At 42.1% G+C, this 17,845-nt stretch overlaps 1 protein-coding gene across 16 annotated transcripts in view; it reads right to left on the bottom strand.

Annotated features, from left to right (window-relative positions):
* Nucleotides 1-17,845, bottom strand: part of BBX (BBX high mobility group box domain containing) — a 141,403-nt gene that overhangs the window by 51,579 nt on the left and 71,979 nt on the right. For 12 of the 16 annotated variants that reach the window (XM_035897564.1, XM_035897572.1, XM_035897569.1 and 9 more), the window contains 3 exons: nt 8,841-9,011; nt 7,087-7,329; nt 866-1,064 (listed from right to left, as the gene is read on the bottom strand). In XM_035897564.1, coding sequence (XP_035753457.1) covers nt 866-1,064; nt 7,087-7,329; nt 8,841-9,002 — 604 coding nt within the window. In that variant the 5' untranslated portion in view covers nt 9,003-9,011. The remainder of the gene's footprint in view (nt 1-865; nt 1,065-7,086; nt 7,330-8,840; nt 9,012-17,845) is intronic. The other 4 variants (XM_035897576.1, XM_035897577.1, XM_035897574.1 and 1 more) reach the window with 3 other exon arrangements.

Below are 17,845 nucleotides of genomic sequence, written 5' to 3'. Positions count from 1 at the left end.
ACTGGGTAGGATATGACAAAGTTACGAATACACTGGTATTTATAAAATTAGAAACTTTAAACTGCAAAAAAGAAAAAGAAAAGAAAGAAAAAAGGGTGGTGGGAGAAAAATAATAATTCTACCTTGACGGTTAGGTTCTTGAGCAGTCAGTACTTAACATTAATGTCTCTGTATTTCAAGGTCATGATTGCAACAGTTCTGCTATTTATGGATATCAGTGAGACATTATCTGACTTTCACCAGTTCAGGTGCTCCACCTACACTTCCTCACAGATTATTTTTTTCTTTTTAAAAAGTTTAAAAGGTTAGAATCCGCCCCTCCAAGGTATAATGGGCAAAAGAGCATATTTTAAGTGAAATTAAATTACTCTTCTCTCAATTTAAATACAAAAAGTTAGCTCCAGCAGTACATTGGTCCACAAGAACGTTAACACCTCCAACTTCATATACACCCATAAATTATTTTTGTAAACAGCAAATTACTAAACACAGTACAACGCTCTTTGCAAGAGAAAAAGAATGCACACAACCAGCATTTTCCTTTTTGAGTAGAAAATGAAAATTACTAACAGTAGATAAGCTGGAATTAAAAATCAATCAAATCTGGACCCAAATGGGGTATGGGGTTGTAGTGCTACATATCTGGACTTGACTCTTGAAAGTAATCATGCACTAAGGAAAATTTTAGAAAGTTGTTATAGAGAGGTTTAACTACGGTCTTGGCAACCTAATTTGGGACATCAAAGTTATTTGCATTACAGTACCACGTGCAGTAAAAAAAACTGGTATCGCAGTTCGATTTCAACACTACATCCTCAAATAAAATGAAGATGCTACGTCTGAGTAACATGGATGGAAATCTCACCTGCCATCCCGAAGTTAAGCTGTGGCATCTCTTCACTTTTTGTCATTTTCCTGGGGCTTGGTAAATCTTTTGCAGAATCTGATGCGAAGGCCCATAGCTTTTTCCTGTTTGTAACACTGGATGTCTGGGTTTTCACAGGTTTGTTTGTTGTGGGGCACCACTTGTATCCTGGATTTGCCTTCATGAATGCATCCTTATACTAGGAAACAAAAGGAAAATTACCGGTCATGACATTCTCCTATCCACAGGGCAACAGAGTGCACTGCATGTAAGATGATTTAATACAGTAAATAATCTTTAAATATCTTGTGTTTTAACAGTTTAATCACATGCTTAGAGTCTGACCGCCAACACAAAAGAAGAAGTATTTAGAGAAGTAGAGCTGTATTTAAAAACTTGGGGTTTCTCTTTCCTCTCCTGAGGGTTTATCCCCCGGAGTAGGCTGAAATTCTGATCCTGCAAACTGCTCCCCGATACTTGCACGCTCACTCTCTGGGAAACAGAGACAGCTATTTGAATTCTTTTGTAGGTACAATCTTTGTTTACTTTCTACTTTGAATGAAACAAAAACATACATTCAGCCATAAATGCAGCATGATGCTCCTTACCTTGCACTCATTTTTCTCTAATAGTTCTGTATTTCAGAATATTTGACTACATGCTTTCCCAAACCAGGCACCGAAAATAAACCACCACCAGTATCATCTCATTTTCATTAACTTCTGATACATGACCCCAGCGTTCCTTCCAAATGTACCACGCTGCATGGCTGCATAAAATAAACTGGGACCACTTTGGCCTTGAGCACACAGCACACATCTCAGTTGTTTGCTATATTCTCGGTGTAAGGCAGCAAAACGAACCAAGCCAGACTACACACGGGGTGTGTGGGGAAAAGGTCTGGATCCTATGCAGTTTGGAGGGTAGGGGGAAAGATGGGGACCTATTTTATTCACAAAATGCAACCGTGACGATTTCCAGGTATCTTGCTGACCAGACCAAAACAAGATTTTTTGAACGTAGCAAAAAAAGAGCACATTTCAGTCTTTTAGATGTGTTGCTATGCAAGGTGGAGAACGGGCAAATCAGAGGAACATGCCACGCATTCCAGCTGCAAATGTTTGCCTAACAACTGATAGGGGTGTACAGCACTGGCTGCTGTGGGAGCCTACCCAGTTAAATACCAGTGCTGGCTGCAGGGAGCGGTTTTATCCTGAAGTACACGGTAGGGCAGCTGCAGGAAGTTTCTTCTGTGATTACACATGTTCCCACCCACCCAGCTGTCATCAGCCCCAGCTACGGCACAGAGAAGCACCTAGGTGTCATGCACATGCCCGCACGGGGTGTGTGGGGGGGAAATCCCTTGGGTATCAAATACAGAAATAGCACTGAAAACCTTGTCCTCTGATAAGAGTCGCTGCAGCGTTTTCCCAGATCAATAAGTGGCATGCCTCGTGGCAGGATCACTATCGCATGTGTACGGCTTACTTTCATTTCCATCTTAATCTATCAGCTGGCATTCGCTGCCTCCAGACTGTAGCAAGGATAAAACCAATTCAGTTTACAAGAAGCACAATACTGTGTGAACCCGCTGCGTGAAGTCCTGTATTTATAGAAATTACTATAAATAATAAAAATCTGCAGGGACCGCTGACCCACATACACACTGTATTTTCTGAACAGGGTGTATGTATTAAACCTACAAACTAAGGACTGCAACACCTCTCACCTCGCCCCTTTTCCCTCAGTTTGGTTTGGGAGCTCGGTACATGACAAAAAATAGCCTGGTGGAGGGAAGGGAAGGGGAGGGGGTAAGGGAAGAGGCGGAAAGGAAATAGAGAAGCAGCTTTGCCTCCCATTGTTAAAGCCACAGCCCACTCACAAATCCTGTTTCCAGCCTGCAGAGTGAAAAGCACAGAAGCGCTGGCAATGAGGTACATAAGCTCTTCATATCGGCATTGCTGCTTTGAGTAATTGAATTATTCTGTAATTTGACAAGCCGACAGGCTGCCCATCAAATAAGAACCAGAACGCATGCCATTTGCAAGAGGAGGCAGCAGTAAGCTTTTAATCAGTTTCCAACAAGAGCAATTCAAGCGAGGTGGTGTATTAATGGATTTTTTTCTTCTGCAAAGCCAAGAAGTGAACATTAACTACACATTCCAGAGGGGAGGTAGCAAACTGAGGAAGAACAACTCACTGGCCCCTTTCATAGCTTCAACACTAAAGATAAATGAAAATGTAAAAAGTTAAACAATGCCCAAGAAGTATTTTTATAAAATGCATGCAGGGGCCCAATTCCAATCTTGGGAAGACTTTCAGTATTGATTTTTGTGACTATTAGGCTGATGCATAAAATGAAGTGATAGATTCTGCTTGCCAGGTCATGAGAAGATAACTTAAATGAGCTACACAGTAAAGAGAAAATGCCAAAGGCAATAGTAGAGCTTACTGTTTTCCTCCATTCAACCAACTGTACAGTAAACCAACTTAACACAGCCAGTCTAAGGACATAAGACATCCCTAAAAGTTGCTTGGGAAAAAAACCCAAAACGGTAAGTTCTTAACCCGGAATGCAAAGACACTGCCTTGGGTCCCACACACGAGTGGCAGGGATGGCCTGGCAGGGTCATGTCCCGAAGTTCCAGGTAAGATTAAAAAAACCCACAGGATACGTTTGTGGGATCAGTCTGATTATCATTTCTATTTTGTGACAGCTTAGGGAAGGATGCATTACGCGGTGGGATGGGTTATCACTTTAGAGCTGAGGTTAAAAAAGGTGCTGCACTCTAGTGCAACTCCCTGAGTTGCTTTATCACCAAATAAAAAAAAAATAAAATAAAATAAAAAAATAAAAAAAAGATTTGCTTTCTCCAGTGTGGTGGGAACAGGAGCTCACAGGTGGATTCCAGCTACACCTCATGGTAGCAGTTAGCACATGCTTAACTTTAAATGTATGCTTCAATCCCACCAACTGCCCACTGAACTTCACATGAATCCCAGAGATTTACAAAAAAAAAAAAAAAAAAAACCAAAAAAAAAACATCCCCAGAAAATACTATACTCCGTTTTTCACTCCTGAGGGGCACAAGGGTCACATTACATGTCACGGTCCATACGTCACCCAGTGAACTTGCCAGACTCCAGCCGGGAAGCCAGAACATTCGTCCCCTCCTACCCCGAGGCGGCTGCCAACGCAGCAGAGCAGCGGCACAGCACGGACAGTGAGCTCCCAGCCGGTACCTGCAGTCGGCTGACCATAGGACTGGCCAAGTGCTTGCGGGGAGAAGAGTTCAGCTCCCCCACTCAATGGCAGCAGCCTGGATTTATCAGGCTGCTCCCTGCAAGAAACAATCCTGACTGCCTGGATCTGGCCAATGCAAAGACATATTTAAAAATGAAGTGTTTTCCAGCAAGGGAAACAGGGCTTGAAAGATAATCATCTCGCTGGATATTCTCCAAGGCAGCTGAATATTCCCAGTAAGTCCAGTAAGAGTTAACAGAAGAACACTACCCCTATTATTGTAGTAACTAAACACACCGGACCACATTTATGAGCGGCCAGAATTCATTTTCCCCTCAATGAAGGCAAATGCTAACAAACAGCAGGAACGCTTGCGGTTCCCCTTGGGAGTATTTCTCAGCTACTGAGCTTAAATCCTCTAGAATTAAACTTTCGAAGTTAAGTTGATGTACAAAGGCTGTAGGATACAAATAGAAAGCCCTGCTCCTAAAGAAAACACCAGCAGAAGCTGACACGGAGCTCTGCAGGCACAGCATGAGGTCTCCAGGGCAGGTGTTGCTACAAGAGACCATAAACCACAAGACTGAAAATAGAGAGATCACGGGGACAGTTTTTCTAGGAAATTAAGGCACCCCAAGGTACGGACCGGTACATAATAGGATTTTCCAAAGTGCCTAAATGAACCATAGGCCAAATTATCCTCTCAGTGGGAATCACAGATAGATGACCAACCAAATAGAAAAATTCTCCTAATTCCACTCAAGAAAATGTTCGGGTGCCTCACTATCTTCCAAAATCCCAGATTTTGTATATAGCTAGATATGTATAAGTACATATACAGTGCCTTGATTTGGACACTGCTGAGATAGTATCAGTTGCTGGTACTAAGCAGATGAGAAACTGAAAGCTGCTTGCTTGAAGCTTGACCTGAGGTAACCAGCTTTGCAAACCTTGGCTTCAAGTAGTAAAAACATTCTCGAGACTGTAAAACAACAGAGGTTGTAGCCACTGCAGCAGGGACCACTTCTGTCAGGCCCATTCGTATCTCTGGAAGAGCGACTCAGATGCTCAGGGTACACGAGACACGTTGTAGGGGCAGTGGATATGACACAGGGGTCCTTTGGGAGATGAGTGCCTTGCCAGGGCAGCGGCTAGAGGCTATGCGGGGAAAACGGGAAGTCAAAGGACTCATAGCCTTCAGCTTGCAGCCAAAAAGCTACCTTTCAGTTAACAGAAGCTCATCCACTGTATTTTAAGCCTCAATGAGCTTATACATACAGGTATTCAAACAGAAGGTCATTGGTACAACGGTAATTTTATGTCCTTCCAAAGGCATTCACCTTCTTGACTTTTAAATGAGCTCTCCTTAGGAAAAATACCAATAAATGGTTTGCAGGAAAGTTGACATTAACATCTTTTTGACAGTCTCAGCAGTAAGCCTAACTACAAAAGCAAGTGTTAAAACAAAACGACTGATCCACACAGACAGAATAGGCCTGTTGGTGAAGAAGGCCCAAATATATTCAGTAGCACATTACAGCTGCTAATTATTGTTGCAACATACAACTATTTAAAGAATAAAAATTATACGCTATCTCTCTTCTACACATTTCTTGGAACTAGTTGTAATGATGTAAACTACTTAGATTTATTGTTTCACTTTGACATCGAATATGCAATTTGTTCTTCATGCCAAAAAAAGTAAGTAAATCACTACAGGAACAATGATTTCTACAACAACATGATTAATAGTTTCAGATCTGTCATTTCATACAGAAGTTCTGCAATTATTTTCCTACTTAATGAATGAGTTTCCTTGAGCAAGACAAAAGGCTAAGAAAAACAGTCACATCAGGTTTGTTTCTTCCAAAAATCATTTCTTCATTTTCATCTTTCCTTCCTTTGTATCTGTACTGGATCTCCCAATTGCCCTTTTCCCACACATTTCAAGAACCATCACTAATTTGTAAGTGGGAGTGCAGAACAAATCAGGCATGGCTGGGCAAACTGAGACTCAAGTATTTCAACACTGTGTCACTGACGGGGAACTACAGACCCTGCTTCAAAAAGGACCTGCCATGTAGAATGCTCTGTTCTTCCTGTGGACCCTTCCATGCTCACACAAAGCACTGAACAGCCTGACCTTATATACGTGTGTTAACAGTAGCAGACAACTTCAGGTGACAGGGCGGGTACAGGCAATAGTTTCCCCAAACGTTTCAGTTCTCTGTACTGCTTGCAGCGTGCTAGCATTACTTGACAAATGACAGAGATGCCCTTCCTTCTCACTGGCCTTCCTTGATTTTTTCTAAGATTGCATCCAATGGTTACCTCCACTCTACATCACACAGGTAATTACAGGGATCTGGTTTGGGGTGATGTTATCAGCCTCAGTAACTGGCTATGTCTCTTTCACTCTGCTGTTGATAATCTGATACCTGCACCCTTCTTGGGGCCAGCTTACCAAGCAAGCTATTTCTTAAAAAGCCTCATTTAAATTTAAGTTGATGTAAGTATACTTTGTCAAATCTCTCTTCCTTGCTCCCAGTTAAAGGACCCTGACTATGTATTGCTCTCTGATTCAGGTATTGGACTCTGCTTCACCAAAGGTTGCTCTATCAGAAACTGGTTAACAATACATAAATACTTAATGAAACACTAATAGTTTTAAAATTCATTAGTATCAAAGGTAAAAAGGGTCTGCATTTGTTGACTATGCTTTTGGTTTGGTCCACCTGTATTATAATAGCAACCTGTATTATCAATAGCAAGTGCACAACTCAAGCTAAGTATCGGTAGTCAGCGGACACTTAACTGTATGCTATTGTTTTCAATGGCCACTGTCCACACACTATCCACGTGTTAACACTTGTAGAGAAAGATGACACAGAAAACTTTTAATACACTGAGAAACAGAAGACAGACAAATATGTGATGAAGAACTCCCTTTACATCCACCATTCAAGATGGAACATACCTCCTTGGCCATGTCAGTGTATTTCTGCTTTTCTTTTGGATCTAGAACAGCCCACCAATCTGCCAAGATCTTGGTTGCGCCACGATTATCGAGGCGAGGGTGTTCTTTTCGCACGAGAGAGCGATGGCGTTTGCAGAATAAGAGAAATGCATTCATTGGTCGGCGAGCTCGTTGCTCTGAGGACTCGTCATCTTCGGTTTCATCAGCATCCTGCTCTAAACCGTCAGCGCCAAGGAGCGGCACCTACCAGAACCAAAAGGGAAGGGGTGTAAACTCAGTTATCCACGCTTCTCATGGAGACTGAGAGTCGGTATGCTGTGTGTGAATGAGGGAGATGCACAGGGATACACGCAGCTGTCTCCAAAGGCCATCCGTTCCGTCTAGAAGACCCAGAGTTTGACATCAACCCTCCTCACCTGATGGTCCAAGGTTCATTCATGCTCTCTGCAAGACAAACTCCGACTTGCAAGTGGAGCAGATGTCTAAGCTGAGGACCATTCTCCAGTAACAGTTCTAAAGGGACTGGAGGGAGGAGATCCTTCCTACAACCTAGAAATCATCTCGGTGGGATGAGGTGAGCAGAGCCACTCACTTGTGTTTGCAACTACAGTGTGCGTAGGAAGGAAGGTGCATCGGTAACAGTTTTTTCCCCATCTCCTGCCATTCATTGCTCAGCCTGTGAGCTGTGCTGCAGCACAGCCACTGCACAGCTGCCCAGTCAGAGCCAGAGGGCAAATCTCAACAGAATACACTGCCAAAATATTTTCTCTCCGCTTACAGGCCAGTGTATCATTCCAAACAAGGGACGCACCACAGAAGACTAGTTCTGGCTGATGAAACCAATTGCTGTATGAGACAGAAAACCATCTCCTACCTAACTGCAACACTGCTGTTTTATACCACATTGTGAAAGTGATCTGCAAGGTCAACAGAAAGCACTGTCAGAGTATCAGGCTCCTCCTTGCTGCTCCTTATCCTCGTCAAGGTCACTCCTCCTTATCAGTATGTGGCTCAAGGCAGTCTCCTCAGCACTGACCTCTCCCTTCCTGCCTTAGGAAGGAATCAAGGAGATGTAGATATGAATGTTATCCACATGATGGAAACATCATATCTCCACAACCCATTCCCACTTCTTGTTGCAGAGGAAGAGTCTAACTGTACATTTGTGAGGTACTACATGGTGGGATCCTTATGAAAAAAGGGTAAGGCCAGCATCATTGAACAAAACCAAAATGCCACGCATTAAATCAGGCAGATTATTCCACCCATGCTCACAATATTCTGGAGGATAAGTTGAATTTCACACGCAAAGTGTTAACAGCTTTTTCCTTCTTTTTCCCTTTTGATCTTTGCAATTTTTTAATCTTTAAAAAAAGGAGGAAAACTACTAGCTTGGTATGTCCTCAGGACCACTAGAAGCAGATATCAAGCACAGACCAACTTCATGTCTAAAGCAGACAATTAAGAAAACCACGTCAAAACCCCACCTTGAGCAAGATGTTATTAAAACAACACAGTTAAAACTCTTACAGTCTAACTCTAAAAAAGGAGAGTTTTGTCCAGGATTTTAGAAGCATGATTGACAATTCACTTTTTTTGTGTTATTTGCTGCTTGCCTTTATAGCCTTATGGGCACCGCATCACTTCTTTTAATTGGCCAAGTTTGTTCATAAAAGAGAATGGCAAGAAGCAAACAAAACAAAAACACAACCCACCATTAACCTTCTATGGTCAAAGCATCCATTGAAGTCTACCTTATCAATATCTTCCTCTTCCTCCTCTTCCTCCTCCTCTTCAGAGAAGTCAAGGAGTTTCTTGGCAAGCAGGGGATGCCACTGAAGACACTTTCTTTTTGGTCGCTTCCCAGTTCCTTCTCCTTCTGTCGAATGATCCTTATTCCTACTACTGCCTTTCATTACTGTGACCTGTCATGCAAAAATAGTTGTAAATTCACAACAAACCCTTAAGCATAAATGACCATCATATAGATACTTAAACCAGTGACAAATACATGGGGCACTAATGCAAGACTCTCAGAAGTTTTTGGCAAGGTAACAGATAGAGGTTTATTCCAGTTATCCACAACAGAACTGAGTATCTTTTCTAACCTTAACATTTCTACCTAATGCCCAGATTAACGAGCACTATACAATTTAAGAGCGCAAAGCAAGAACACTAGCCAGTCCAGCTCTCGAGTGTACTCCTGTCTGAAGGATAGCAGAAAAGCCCCCACTGGTCAAGTGAGAGGGACTCCACAGCTCTCTCACACCTGTGTCCACTGTAGTTTTTCATATTTTGTCACTGAAAACGTCAGGATATCCTTCTTTTTAGCAGTGGAACGTATCGCCAGCCACTCATCTGTTAATCATGCACTTATATTTAGCAATGTTGATGCAGAACCCCATGACACTATGAGCTAGGATTTCCCAAGTGCCATTAAAAGGTGCAATAGGGAAATCTGACTCCCTGCCTAAGAGAAGTGAATTTTAATACACACATTTGAAGCAAACAACCAGAAGCAGTTACCCTGACACTTCCAAAGTACTCATCAACAAGAGCCCCCCCCCCCCCAGGAAACATAACAAACCATCCGCTGAACCAAGTGCATGCAGTAGCTAAATAATACTTACACGCCTATCTTGCGTGTGTGTCCTCATCTAAAAAATACCTCAGCACTACCCCTCAGTAAAAATACATGCTTAACACATGCTAACTACTAATTTAAGGGGTGGCTTAAGAGATCTGCTACCCAAGCAAGGGGCAAGTAAATATATAAATAAATAAAACCAGCACACCACATCCGAGTACCGAAGCCCACGGGAAGCAAGCGCTGCCGGCACTGGTCCCTGGTAGCCTTCTATTTACACTGTGTAATGTCAATGATAATCCCGACAGGTGCATGGCTGGCTTTCCAAGAAAACAATGCAAACATCAAAACAAACTGAACCTGCAGAGTGGTCAGCCAACTAGATCTTTAAAAAGCTGACAAAAAATTGGTGAAGTCTCATAGGGGCTTCTCGCGAGCAGGATAAAGAAGCTGGGCTGAGTCCTGGTTCCCTAGGCAAAGCCAGAAGCAGCTCTGTTGTTGACTCTCAGGAGAGGGGCACAAAAAGAGATCAAGCCTTGTAACTGCAAGGCCACATCGCATTTTAGGATGATGCTTTCTGGAAGATGCAAGCTAGAGTGCTAATGTTTCAACCTACAGCGGCAGAAGGGAAGGCTGCGATGCCTGTACTTACACCGGTTGCCCGAGCCCTGGTGCCACCACTAGGGTGAAATGTCTCACCAGAACCATCTCACACAGGTACAGTCTGTACAGCTCCGGCCATGCTCCTATGTATCCCACCCATTTAGTGATCACTAATTCTGGTTTTGGCCGATCTCTTCCATGCGTGTTTCTTGTTGGTTAACTCATTGTCATTTTGGCAATACACCCTTGTCTGCACCAGAAACGTGCATAAGCAGCTGCTTCCCCCACAGACACCAACAGCGCAGAAAGCTGAAGGACCTTCAGGCACTGCTTGCTGGAGGAAACAACTGAACCCTGAAGGAAGCGGGTTCAGAAATTTTAACCTACATTTTAAAATGACATTTTTCTTGATGCGTTTGAGATTTTGTTAGTTCTTCCCTGCTCATAAGCAGTACCTGGCCCCCACCAGTTAAGGATGCCCTGTAACTTCGTAGCAGCTTGCCATTAAGCTGCTTTTTACTGTCCCCATAACGCTGCTTCCACCTGGAGCACATTTAAACTTCAATTTCATGGCACTCGCTCCTCTGTTCATTTTCTGTAACCAGCTCCTGTCTTTTCAGTGAGTATTATATGGCACATAATCACAGACCATTTCCCCCAAATCTTTGTCCATGACTTGCAAAGCGGATCCAAATACACAGAAACAAACAACTTTGGCGTTAAAAGAACATTAACGTGTGGAAAACAAAGCCACAATCCAGTATGACAAAATGCAAGTTTGATATTGTTTCTGTCCCACCGTGACCTCTGTCATGTACCACACTGCACTGTGCTCCCCATCTGTCTCTCTTCCTAAAGTGCTGAACTGCCATTTGCTTTTGTTTAGGGTATTTTCAGACACAAATCAACAAAGTAGCCCAGTTACTGTTCCAGCAGGAACTTCAGCTCCTGTGGGTAACAGAGATTCGTTAAGTCTTGGAGTTTGTTAGCCCTTACTGCTGACTTACCTAGGCAAGCTAATCATATAGTTTCTCCCTACAGCCGGTCCTAAGTAAGATGAGTATTACTGGTAGCCTTCTAGCTTGTTACTGCGAAACTAAATTAACGTGTGAAGAGTGCTTCACAATCCTCCTTTACAAAGCTCAGCTGAAGTCTCAGTGCTATTTCAACAGCAGCAGCGCCTTTAAGCTGGCGCCTCTCTGCCTGCTGCCCTTCCAAAGATGAGGAAGACAAAACTTCACAGGACTTAAGCGATCCCACGGTGTATTTTACACGTGTGCTCCATCACCCCTGAGGCCCTGCCTATGCTCTATGCGGAGCTCAGCAAGGCAGCACAGACCCTAGGCACCGGCCACCTTGCAAATCCTGAAGGGGCTCTCAGCATGTGATGTCTCTTTACTACCGCCCAGCTCACAAATAATTTTTATTTTCCATGTGCGAAGGCTAGGTACTGAACACCCAGTTTCCCCTAAAATAAATTAACCAAAGCTCACTGCACATTAGTGCTGAAACAGAAATGTATGTTCAGCTCCGGGAATTCAAGTGATGTTCATTAGGTTGTTTTCTTAAACTGTGAGCCGTTTTACCCTAGTCGTCACCCTGAAGCACCCATTCTACTATAAAGAGGCTTTTTAGCAAGATGGGTCGTCACCCTACCAGCTGAACAAGCATTTAGGAGATCCAAGACACAGAGTAAGTCAGAGCCTGGCTGTTATACAGACACCGTTTGCTACAGAAAGACACACAGTCGCTCTTTGCTTCCAATTCGGAGTGAATCTCTGCAACAGTCAACAAGAAAAATGCTCCCGATTTAACCCCACTGATGGAAGGACTGACTGCAGACTGGCTTCAAACTACTTTTACAGCATGGCCTGGAAGCCTTCCGCTCCTTAAGTATGTCAAACTATACAGTCTATCCTCTATGCCATCTCTTCTTCCCTATAAAATAGGGGGCCATTCATAACATGAACAGATAAAGTATTTCAGCCCCTATTATTTATTACTTCCATGTTTCCAAATCCTTTTTCCTCATTTTTGATTATTCAAGTTCTCATAAGTTTTGACCTGCATTTCAGGTGCAGACGTTTTTGATGTTGGCTTTCTGCTGATGCCTCTGTCAGTCAAATGGAGGCTTGGCATAATGAAAAATATTCTAATTCTCTGTTACATCACATGGGACTTTTCCTGTTAAAAAAAAAGATGCTGACATAGTGTGATGAACTTCATTTTCCTTTGGATTGCTTTGTCTTCCATATTACTACCCCCACACTCCATGGGCGTTTCTGTCATAGTTGTTGATATATTCACATTCAATTATATAATTATGAGAGAAGCTGTCCCATTAAAAAAAAAAAATTCAGTCAAATGCAAACCGCAACTAACACTGACACTTTCATTCATTTTTTTTGTATGGAAGATTTTGGCAAGACGTAGCGTAACTACCTAGACAAGACACTCCACGGTCAAGTGAATGCACTTATGGTTATGTGACAGTGCAAGTCTTCCTGGCATTATTTACATATTGAATGACAAAACATCAATGGAATCCACTTAGTGGACTCTTCGGATTCTATTTATTTATCTGTTTTTTTTCCCCTCAACATATCATCAATAGCATGTTAGTTGCTTGTTTTGTATGGGAGATGGAAAGCTGGCAGATGGAAGCAAGCAAAAATACCAGCTCTTCCTCTCCCTCTCAGGGATCCCCGAGTGCTGGCAAGCATCCCTACCAGCAAGCTTCTGAAAAGAGAGCTGGACATGGACCCTGCAAGAACCGAAGCACGTGTTTAAGCTTGGCAATTAAATAGTTCCATAGGAAGTCACAGAACATGTCACGGGCAGTCTTTGCAAGATTTGGGGCTTAAAAGTATAGAAGATGCACAGCACCCGAAGTGCAAAGTTTGCAATAACTGGAATTTATGAACACCAAATCACAAAAAAAAAAAAAGTTATTTCTGCTACAGTATCGGTAAAAATATCATTTATCTTTTAAGGCAGATGTAATGGGTTTTAGAAGTTAGCATGAGGAAAAACAGTTAAAGCCAGCTAACAAGATTTTACAAGATACTTCTCAGCTTAAGGATGACAAAAAAAAGTGACAGACACTAGGGAGAAAGCAGGAATATTCCGACAAGACAAAAGTATGGGCAGCTTTGCTTAAAATAAGCCACATATGCTTTATAACATCACCAGAGGATACCTGTCAAAGCTGACATTCATGATCCACTGACAGCAAGAGATACCTTCAGGGTGATGTTCTACACCTACCTTTAGTGCAGATACAGATCAAATGTTACAGAGATATTACACCAGTACAAAAAACTTAAGGTTTTTTTTTTCTTTTTCATTATTTTGTGTGCTGGCTGCGTTAAAGAATCACAGTTTTCTTGGATGTCTGATAAATATGTATACCTAATAGGGCTTCAGAGAAAAAAAATACAGATTCTTTAAGAAAAGAGCTGGAAGGTGGGGGTGAGTGGGGGACAAGAATGATTGTTTAGCTTTTTACAGCATACATTTCTATTTCAATTACACAACTGTATGTAAGTTTTCATTTTTTAAGTGTTCATTAACAAGCATTTGGTTACCTTCATAAAGTTTTGTTTTCCTCCTATCTTCCTCCGTTATTTACAAAACCTGATACAGACAGGTGACCCAGCTTCTGCAGTCCTAATTTTGGGACTATTGCATCCCACAGTTGATCTGTCACTGAGAATACTGCCAGTGCTTGTGCTGAACAAGCTGCGCTCACCAGATGTTCCCCAAACTATGTCCACAAACACCAAAATCCTTATAAAGGTCTTTTAAACTAAGCAAGCGCTGTAGGGCACATGCTGTAACATAGGCTAGAAAGCAAGCCAAGACCAGCAAAAGCAGAAGCCCAGAGATGTGAACTGTGGCTATGGTGTAGTCCCTGTCAGAAGGTTCTCCATGGAAGAATGTCTGAACTTCAGCAACATTCATCTTATTCCCATGAGGACAATGAAAATGAATTTCTGCTTTCCTGTTACCCTAAACCAACATTTCCTGGAGTCCAGCTGGGCCCTCAGCTGACTCCATACAGATTACTGGTACAAAGGGGCAAAGGGAAAATTTCAAGTGGATTTTCCATACTTTCTGCTCTGTTTTACGCTATCTAAATTCTCTACTACGTTATAAAAACAAATACCAAAGAGAGAAAAGAGGACTGAACTATGACACTAATAGTGGCTTGGTGGTGTGGGGGCTACCGAGTCAGTGAACTGAGCTGTTTCAACAAAGAAGTAGGAGGCTGGGAAATGAGTTAATCTTCTCACAGGTCTGGTGGGCTGAAGAAGTATCTGAATTTTCAAATAAAAGCAAAAGGAGATTGCTGGCAGTAAAATACACCTACATGGATACAAAAGGTTTTGGGGTTTTTTTGTTGTTGTTTGGGGTTTTGTTTGTTTGTTTGTTTTTTAAATAAATTTCTTTTAGCTCTGGAGTAACTGAACCAGAATATTCCTATAGTGAAGGACAAAACTTAGCTGGCACTAATTGCTGACCAGTCAGTGAATATATTCTTTATTGTTGCACAGCAGAAAGCCATTAATGAGCTTTCTAACTTTCAGAGATGTGATGGTTTAATGGGGGACATGCTGAGACTCAGTGGAGTCCTGTTTGCTAGCAGAGGGTTGGGATAGACTGTCACTACGCGAAATGCTTAGCAACACAGCAACAAGTCTTACTTAATTTTTAATGACATGCTCTTCCATCTTCATGAACAATTTTAAACTATTCCTTATTCTCTTAAACTCAGATCTGAGATGCTTGCTTTCTTTGTTCTCTAATACATAAAATTAAACCCCAGGATCATCAAAAGAATGTCAACAGCACTTCTTTGAATTTTTGGGGTTTTAAGTGAATCCTTTGTGCCTACCAAAGAGGAATAAAAGCAACACATAATAGAAGTTGATAGACTTTAAATTTCAGCTCTACTTTTCCCTGCTTATTCACACATGCACAAAAAATGAGATGTCCTTTGGTGGTTTTTTTTAATGCCAAGAAATCAACCAGGTTTTGCCTCGTACAAAAAGCACTTTGCGTTGAACAACTGTACTCACCATCACCACGATATCAGGATGCTTCAATTTAAAAAAAACCAAACAACCAAAATGGGGGGGGAGGGAAGGAAGAATAAATTTGTTACTAGTGTTCACTTGCCTTTTTTAGGTGCATATCATTTAATTTTGCTTTTGGTCAATACTTTCATAGTTAATTCTTTAGAGCTATCGGTCAGAATGGTTTTAAGGGCAGTTCAGATGCTAGCTCTCTCCAAATCTACTTTTAAAACGGAAACCACACGGACAGCAAGTGCACAGGATGGCACAAGAAAACCTCACGCCGAACAAAAAACCCTCACCCATTCAATAAATAGGAAAAAAAAAAAAAAAAAAAAGACTATTCTGTGCAAGGAATAGTCTGCCCAGATGTGCTTCTGTCACCACTTCAGACAGATGTGTTTTAAAAGATACTAAGTGAACATTAATCTTTCCATAAGACTTAAGCATAATATAAGAAATAAAGCTTGAAAAATCACGAGGAGATATGTAATCTACTGTAAGGTTTTTTAATGATGGCTGATTTTAAGTAACGATTTCTTGTTTGTTTTTCTCTCTAGTTCTCTTTTTTTTCCTCTTCATTTATAGAAGACAACATGAAGAAATAGAATAGCATTTTACTTTGTAGGCTTCAGCCTTTAGGAACGTCCTCATTAAAATAAGTGAAAAACAGGCAACCCTGCCTGCTACAAAATTGCCCTCAAAAGACACACTTTGGAACTGGATCCTATCGCTACAGTGCATGAATAACCTGATTAGGAAATTAAAAGAGACAGAACTTAGCATAGATCACAACTATTGGGTTTTTCTTATGCCCCTGCCAGAGAACACACACGGTTGACTGGACCTTACTCAGCCAAGTGAGTATTTCAACCCCCACTCAGCCTGAAATTCAGTACGCAATCCAAACTTGGGAGTGCTATGTTTGCTACAGTACTGAAAAACCAAGTTAGGAGTGCATCATGGTCAGGCTGCCAGCAAGTGCTTGTGGTCAGTACAGCAACCTACTTGTTAAACTACAACTTGGTAGTTGAACTCTAGAAAATACAGTCAAAAAATAATTAAAAAAAAAAAAAAAGGAAAAGAAAGCAAACAGTAAAGAGACAAGGAAAGATGGGGGAAGAAAAAGGGTAAAAAAAAGGGGCAAAGAAAAGAAAAAAGAGTGAAGAAGGACAAAGAAAAAAAAAAAGGAAAAACTCTATGAAAACTGGCATCATTTAGCTTAACAAAGACAAAATAACAGGCTTTGAATTTGAAAATCTATTTTCCACATCCACAATGCAGAGCAGAAGTGGGTGGCCTCAGCTGACAGGAAGGAAAATGGAGGCCAAGCCCCGGAGAGCACTCCCTCGCAGGCGGCAGCGGAGCAGAAGGGAAGCCTCTGCCAGGAGTGGGGTCACCCAGCACCCCGAGACCCCCCGGGCTGTGGCATGCACGGCAATGGCACTGCTGAACAAAGCTGCCCAAGTTGTTGTGTGTTGCCCCCCCATACGTCAAACATAAAAAAAAAAAAAATTCATCTAATTACAAAAACTAAGTGGTGCGTGACAGTTCAAACATGCAATTAAAATACAAAGTATTTTAAAATGTACTCAAAATGCACAGAATGCAAGTAGGGCGGTCAGATGGGAGTTTGGACAAGCTTTATAAAAAAAGACAACCCCCTGGTTTTCTAGTGTCTTTCATTGTTTTGGGTTTTTTTTCCTCAGTCTGAATGCCAGGTAACAGCGAGCGACTTACTAGGCAAAACCAAATCAGTACATTTGTCTTAAAACTGATCAGTGCTGGAAGGTACCAACTACCAGGCTTGCCAAAATGGGCTCCTAGACATACAAACCCAACCTTTATAAAGCAAGAAACAGTTTAGGAAATGGTGAAGCTTTAATTTCCTACTACACTTTATCTTCAATAAACATGAGCAAATAATATACCCTAAATAAGTCTCTGAGCAAACTCAGGACTTCAAACACTAATTACTGATTTTTTAAAAATAACAAAGCGACAAATAAACGGACTTGCTGAGGCTGGGCACTACAGGTTTGGCTGCGTTTTGGACCAAGCGTTTACTGCAAATCTTGTGAACGAAATGGCAAGCCACCGACCCCAGAGGAACACTTGCTCTGTTTGGGCCACACCGTTTTTGTTTGGCAGAAACGTACCTCTTCCGCATCAAAACAAAACACCTACGCCACTCAGAAAACAACGTGCATCCACCAACCCAACACCTGCTCAGTAGGTGAGCATTAAATCCAGAAGGGGGGGGTATGGGAAACACGCTGAACGGCACAGCAATTTGGGAGCAGGAGGTCATGGTCAGGGAAAATGAGGAGGCGGCATCAGAAATGCTGCTGCTACCCAGTGTCAATGGTGACCCACGTCGGGGCTGTGACAAAAGGGCCGGTAACTGCGCCATGGCAAGCGGTGCCCGTGCAGGATAACGGGGGGCTGAAAAGGAGCGTCGGGTGCTGGACCCACAGGGGCTGGACCCACA

Source organism: Egretta garzetta, unplaced genomic scaffold (genome assembly GCF_000687185.1).
Source record: "Egretta garzetta isolate BGI_Z169 unplaced genomic scaffold, ASM68718v1 scaffold367, whole genome shotgun sequence".
NCBI lineage: Eukaryota > Metazoa > Chordata > Aves > Pelecaniformes > Ardeidae > Egretta > Egretta garzetta.
This window is presented reverse-complemented; position numbering and strand designations above follow the sequence as displayed.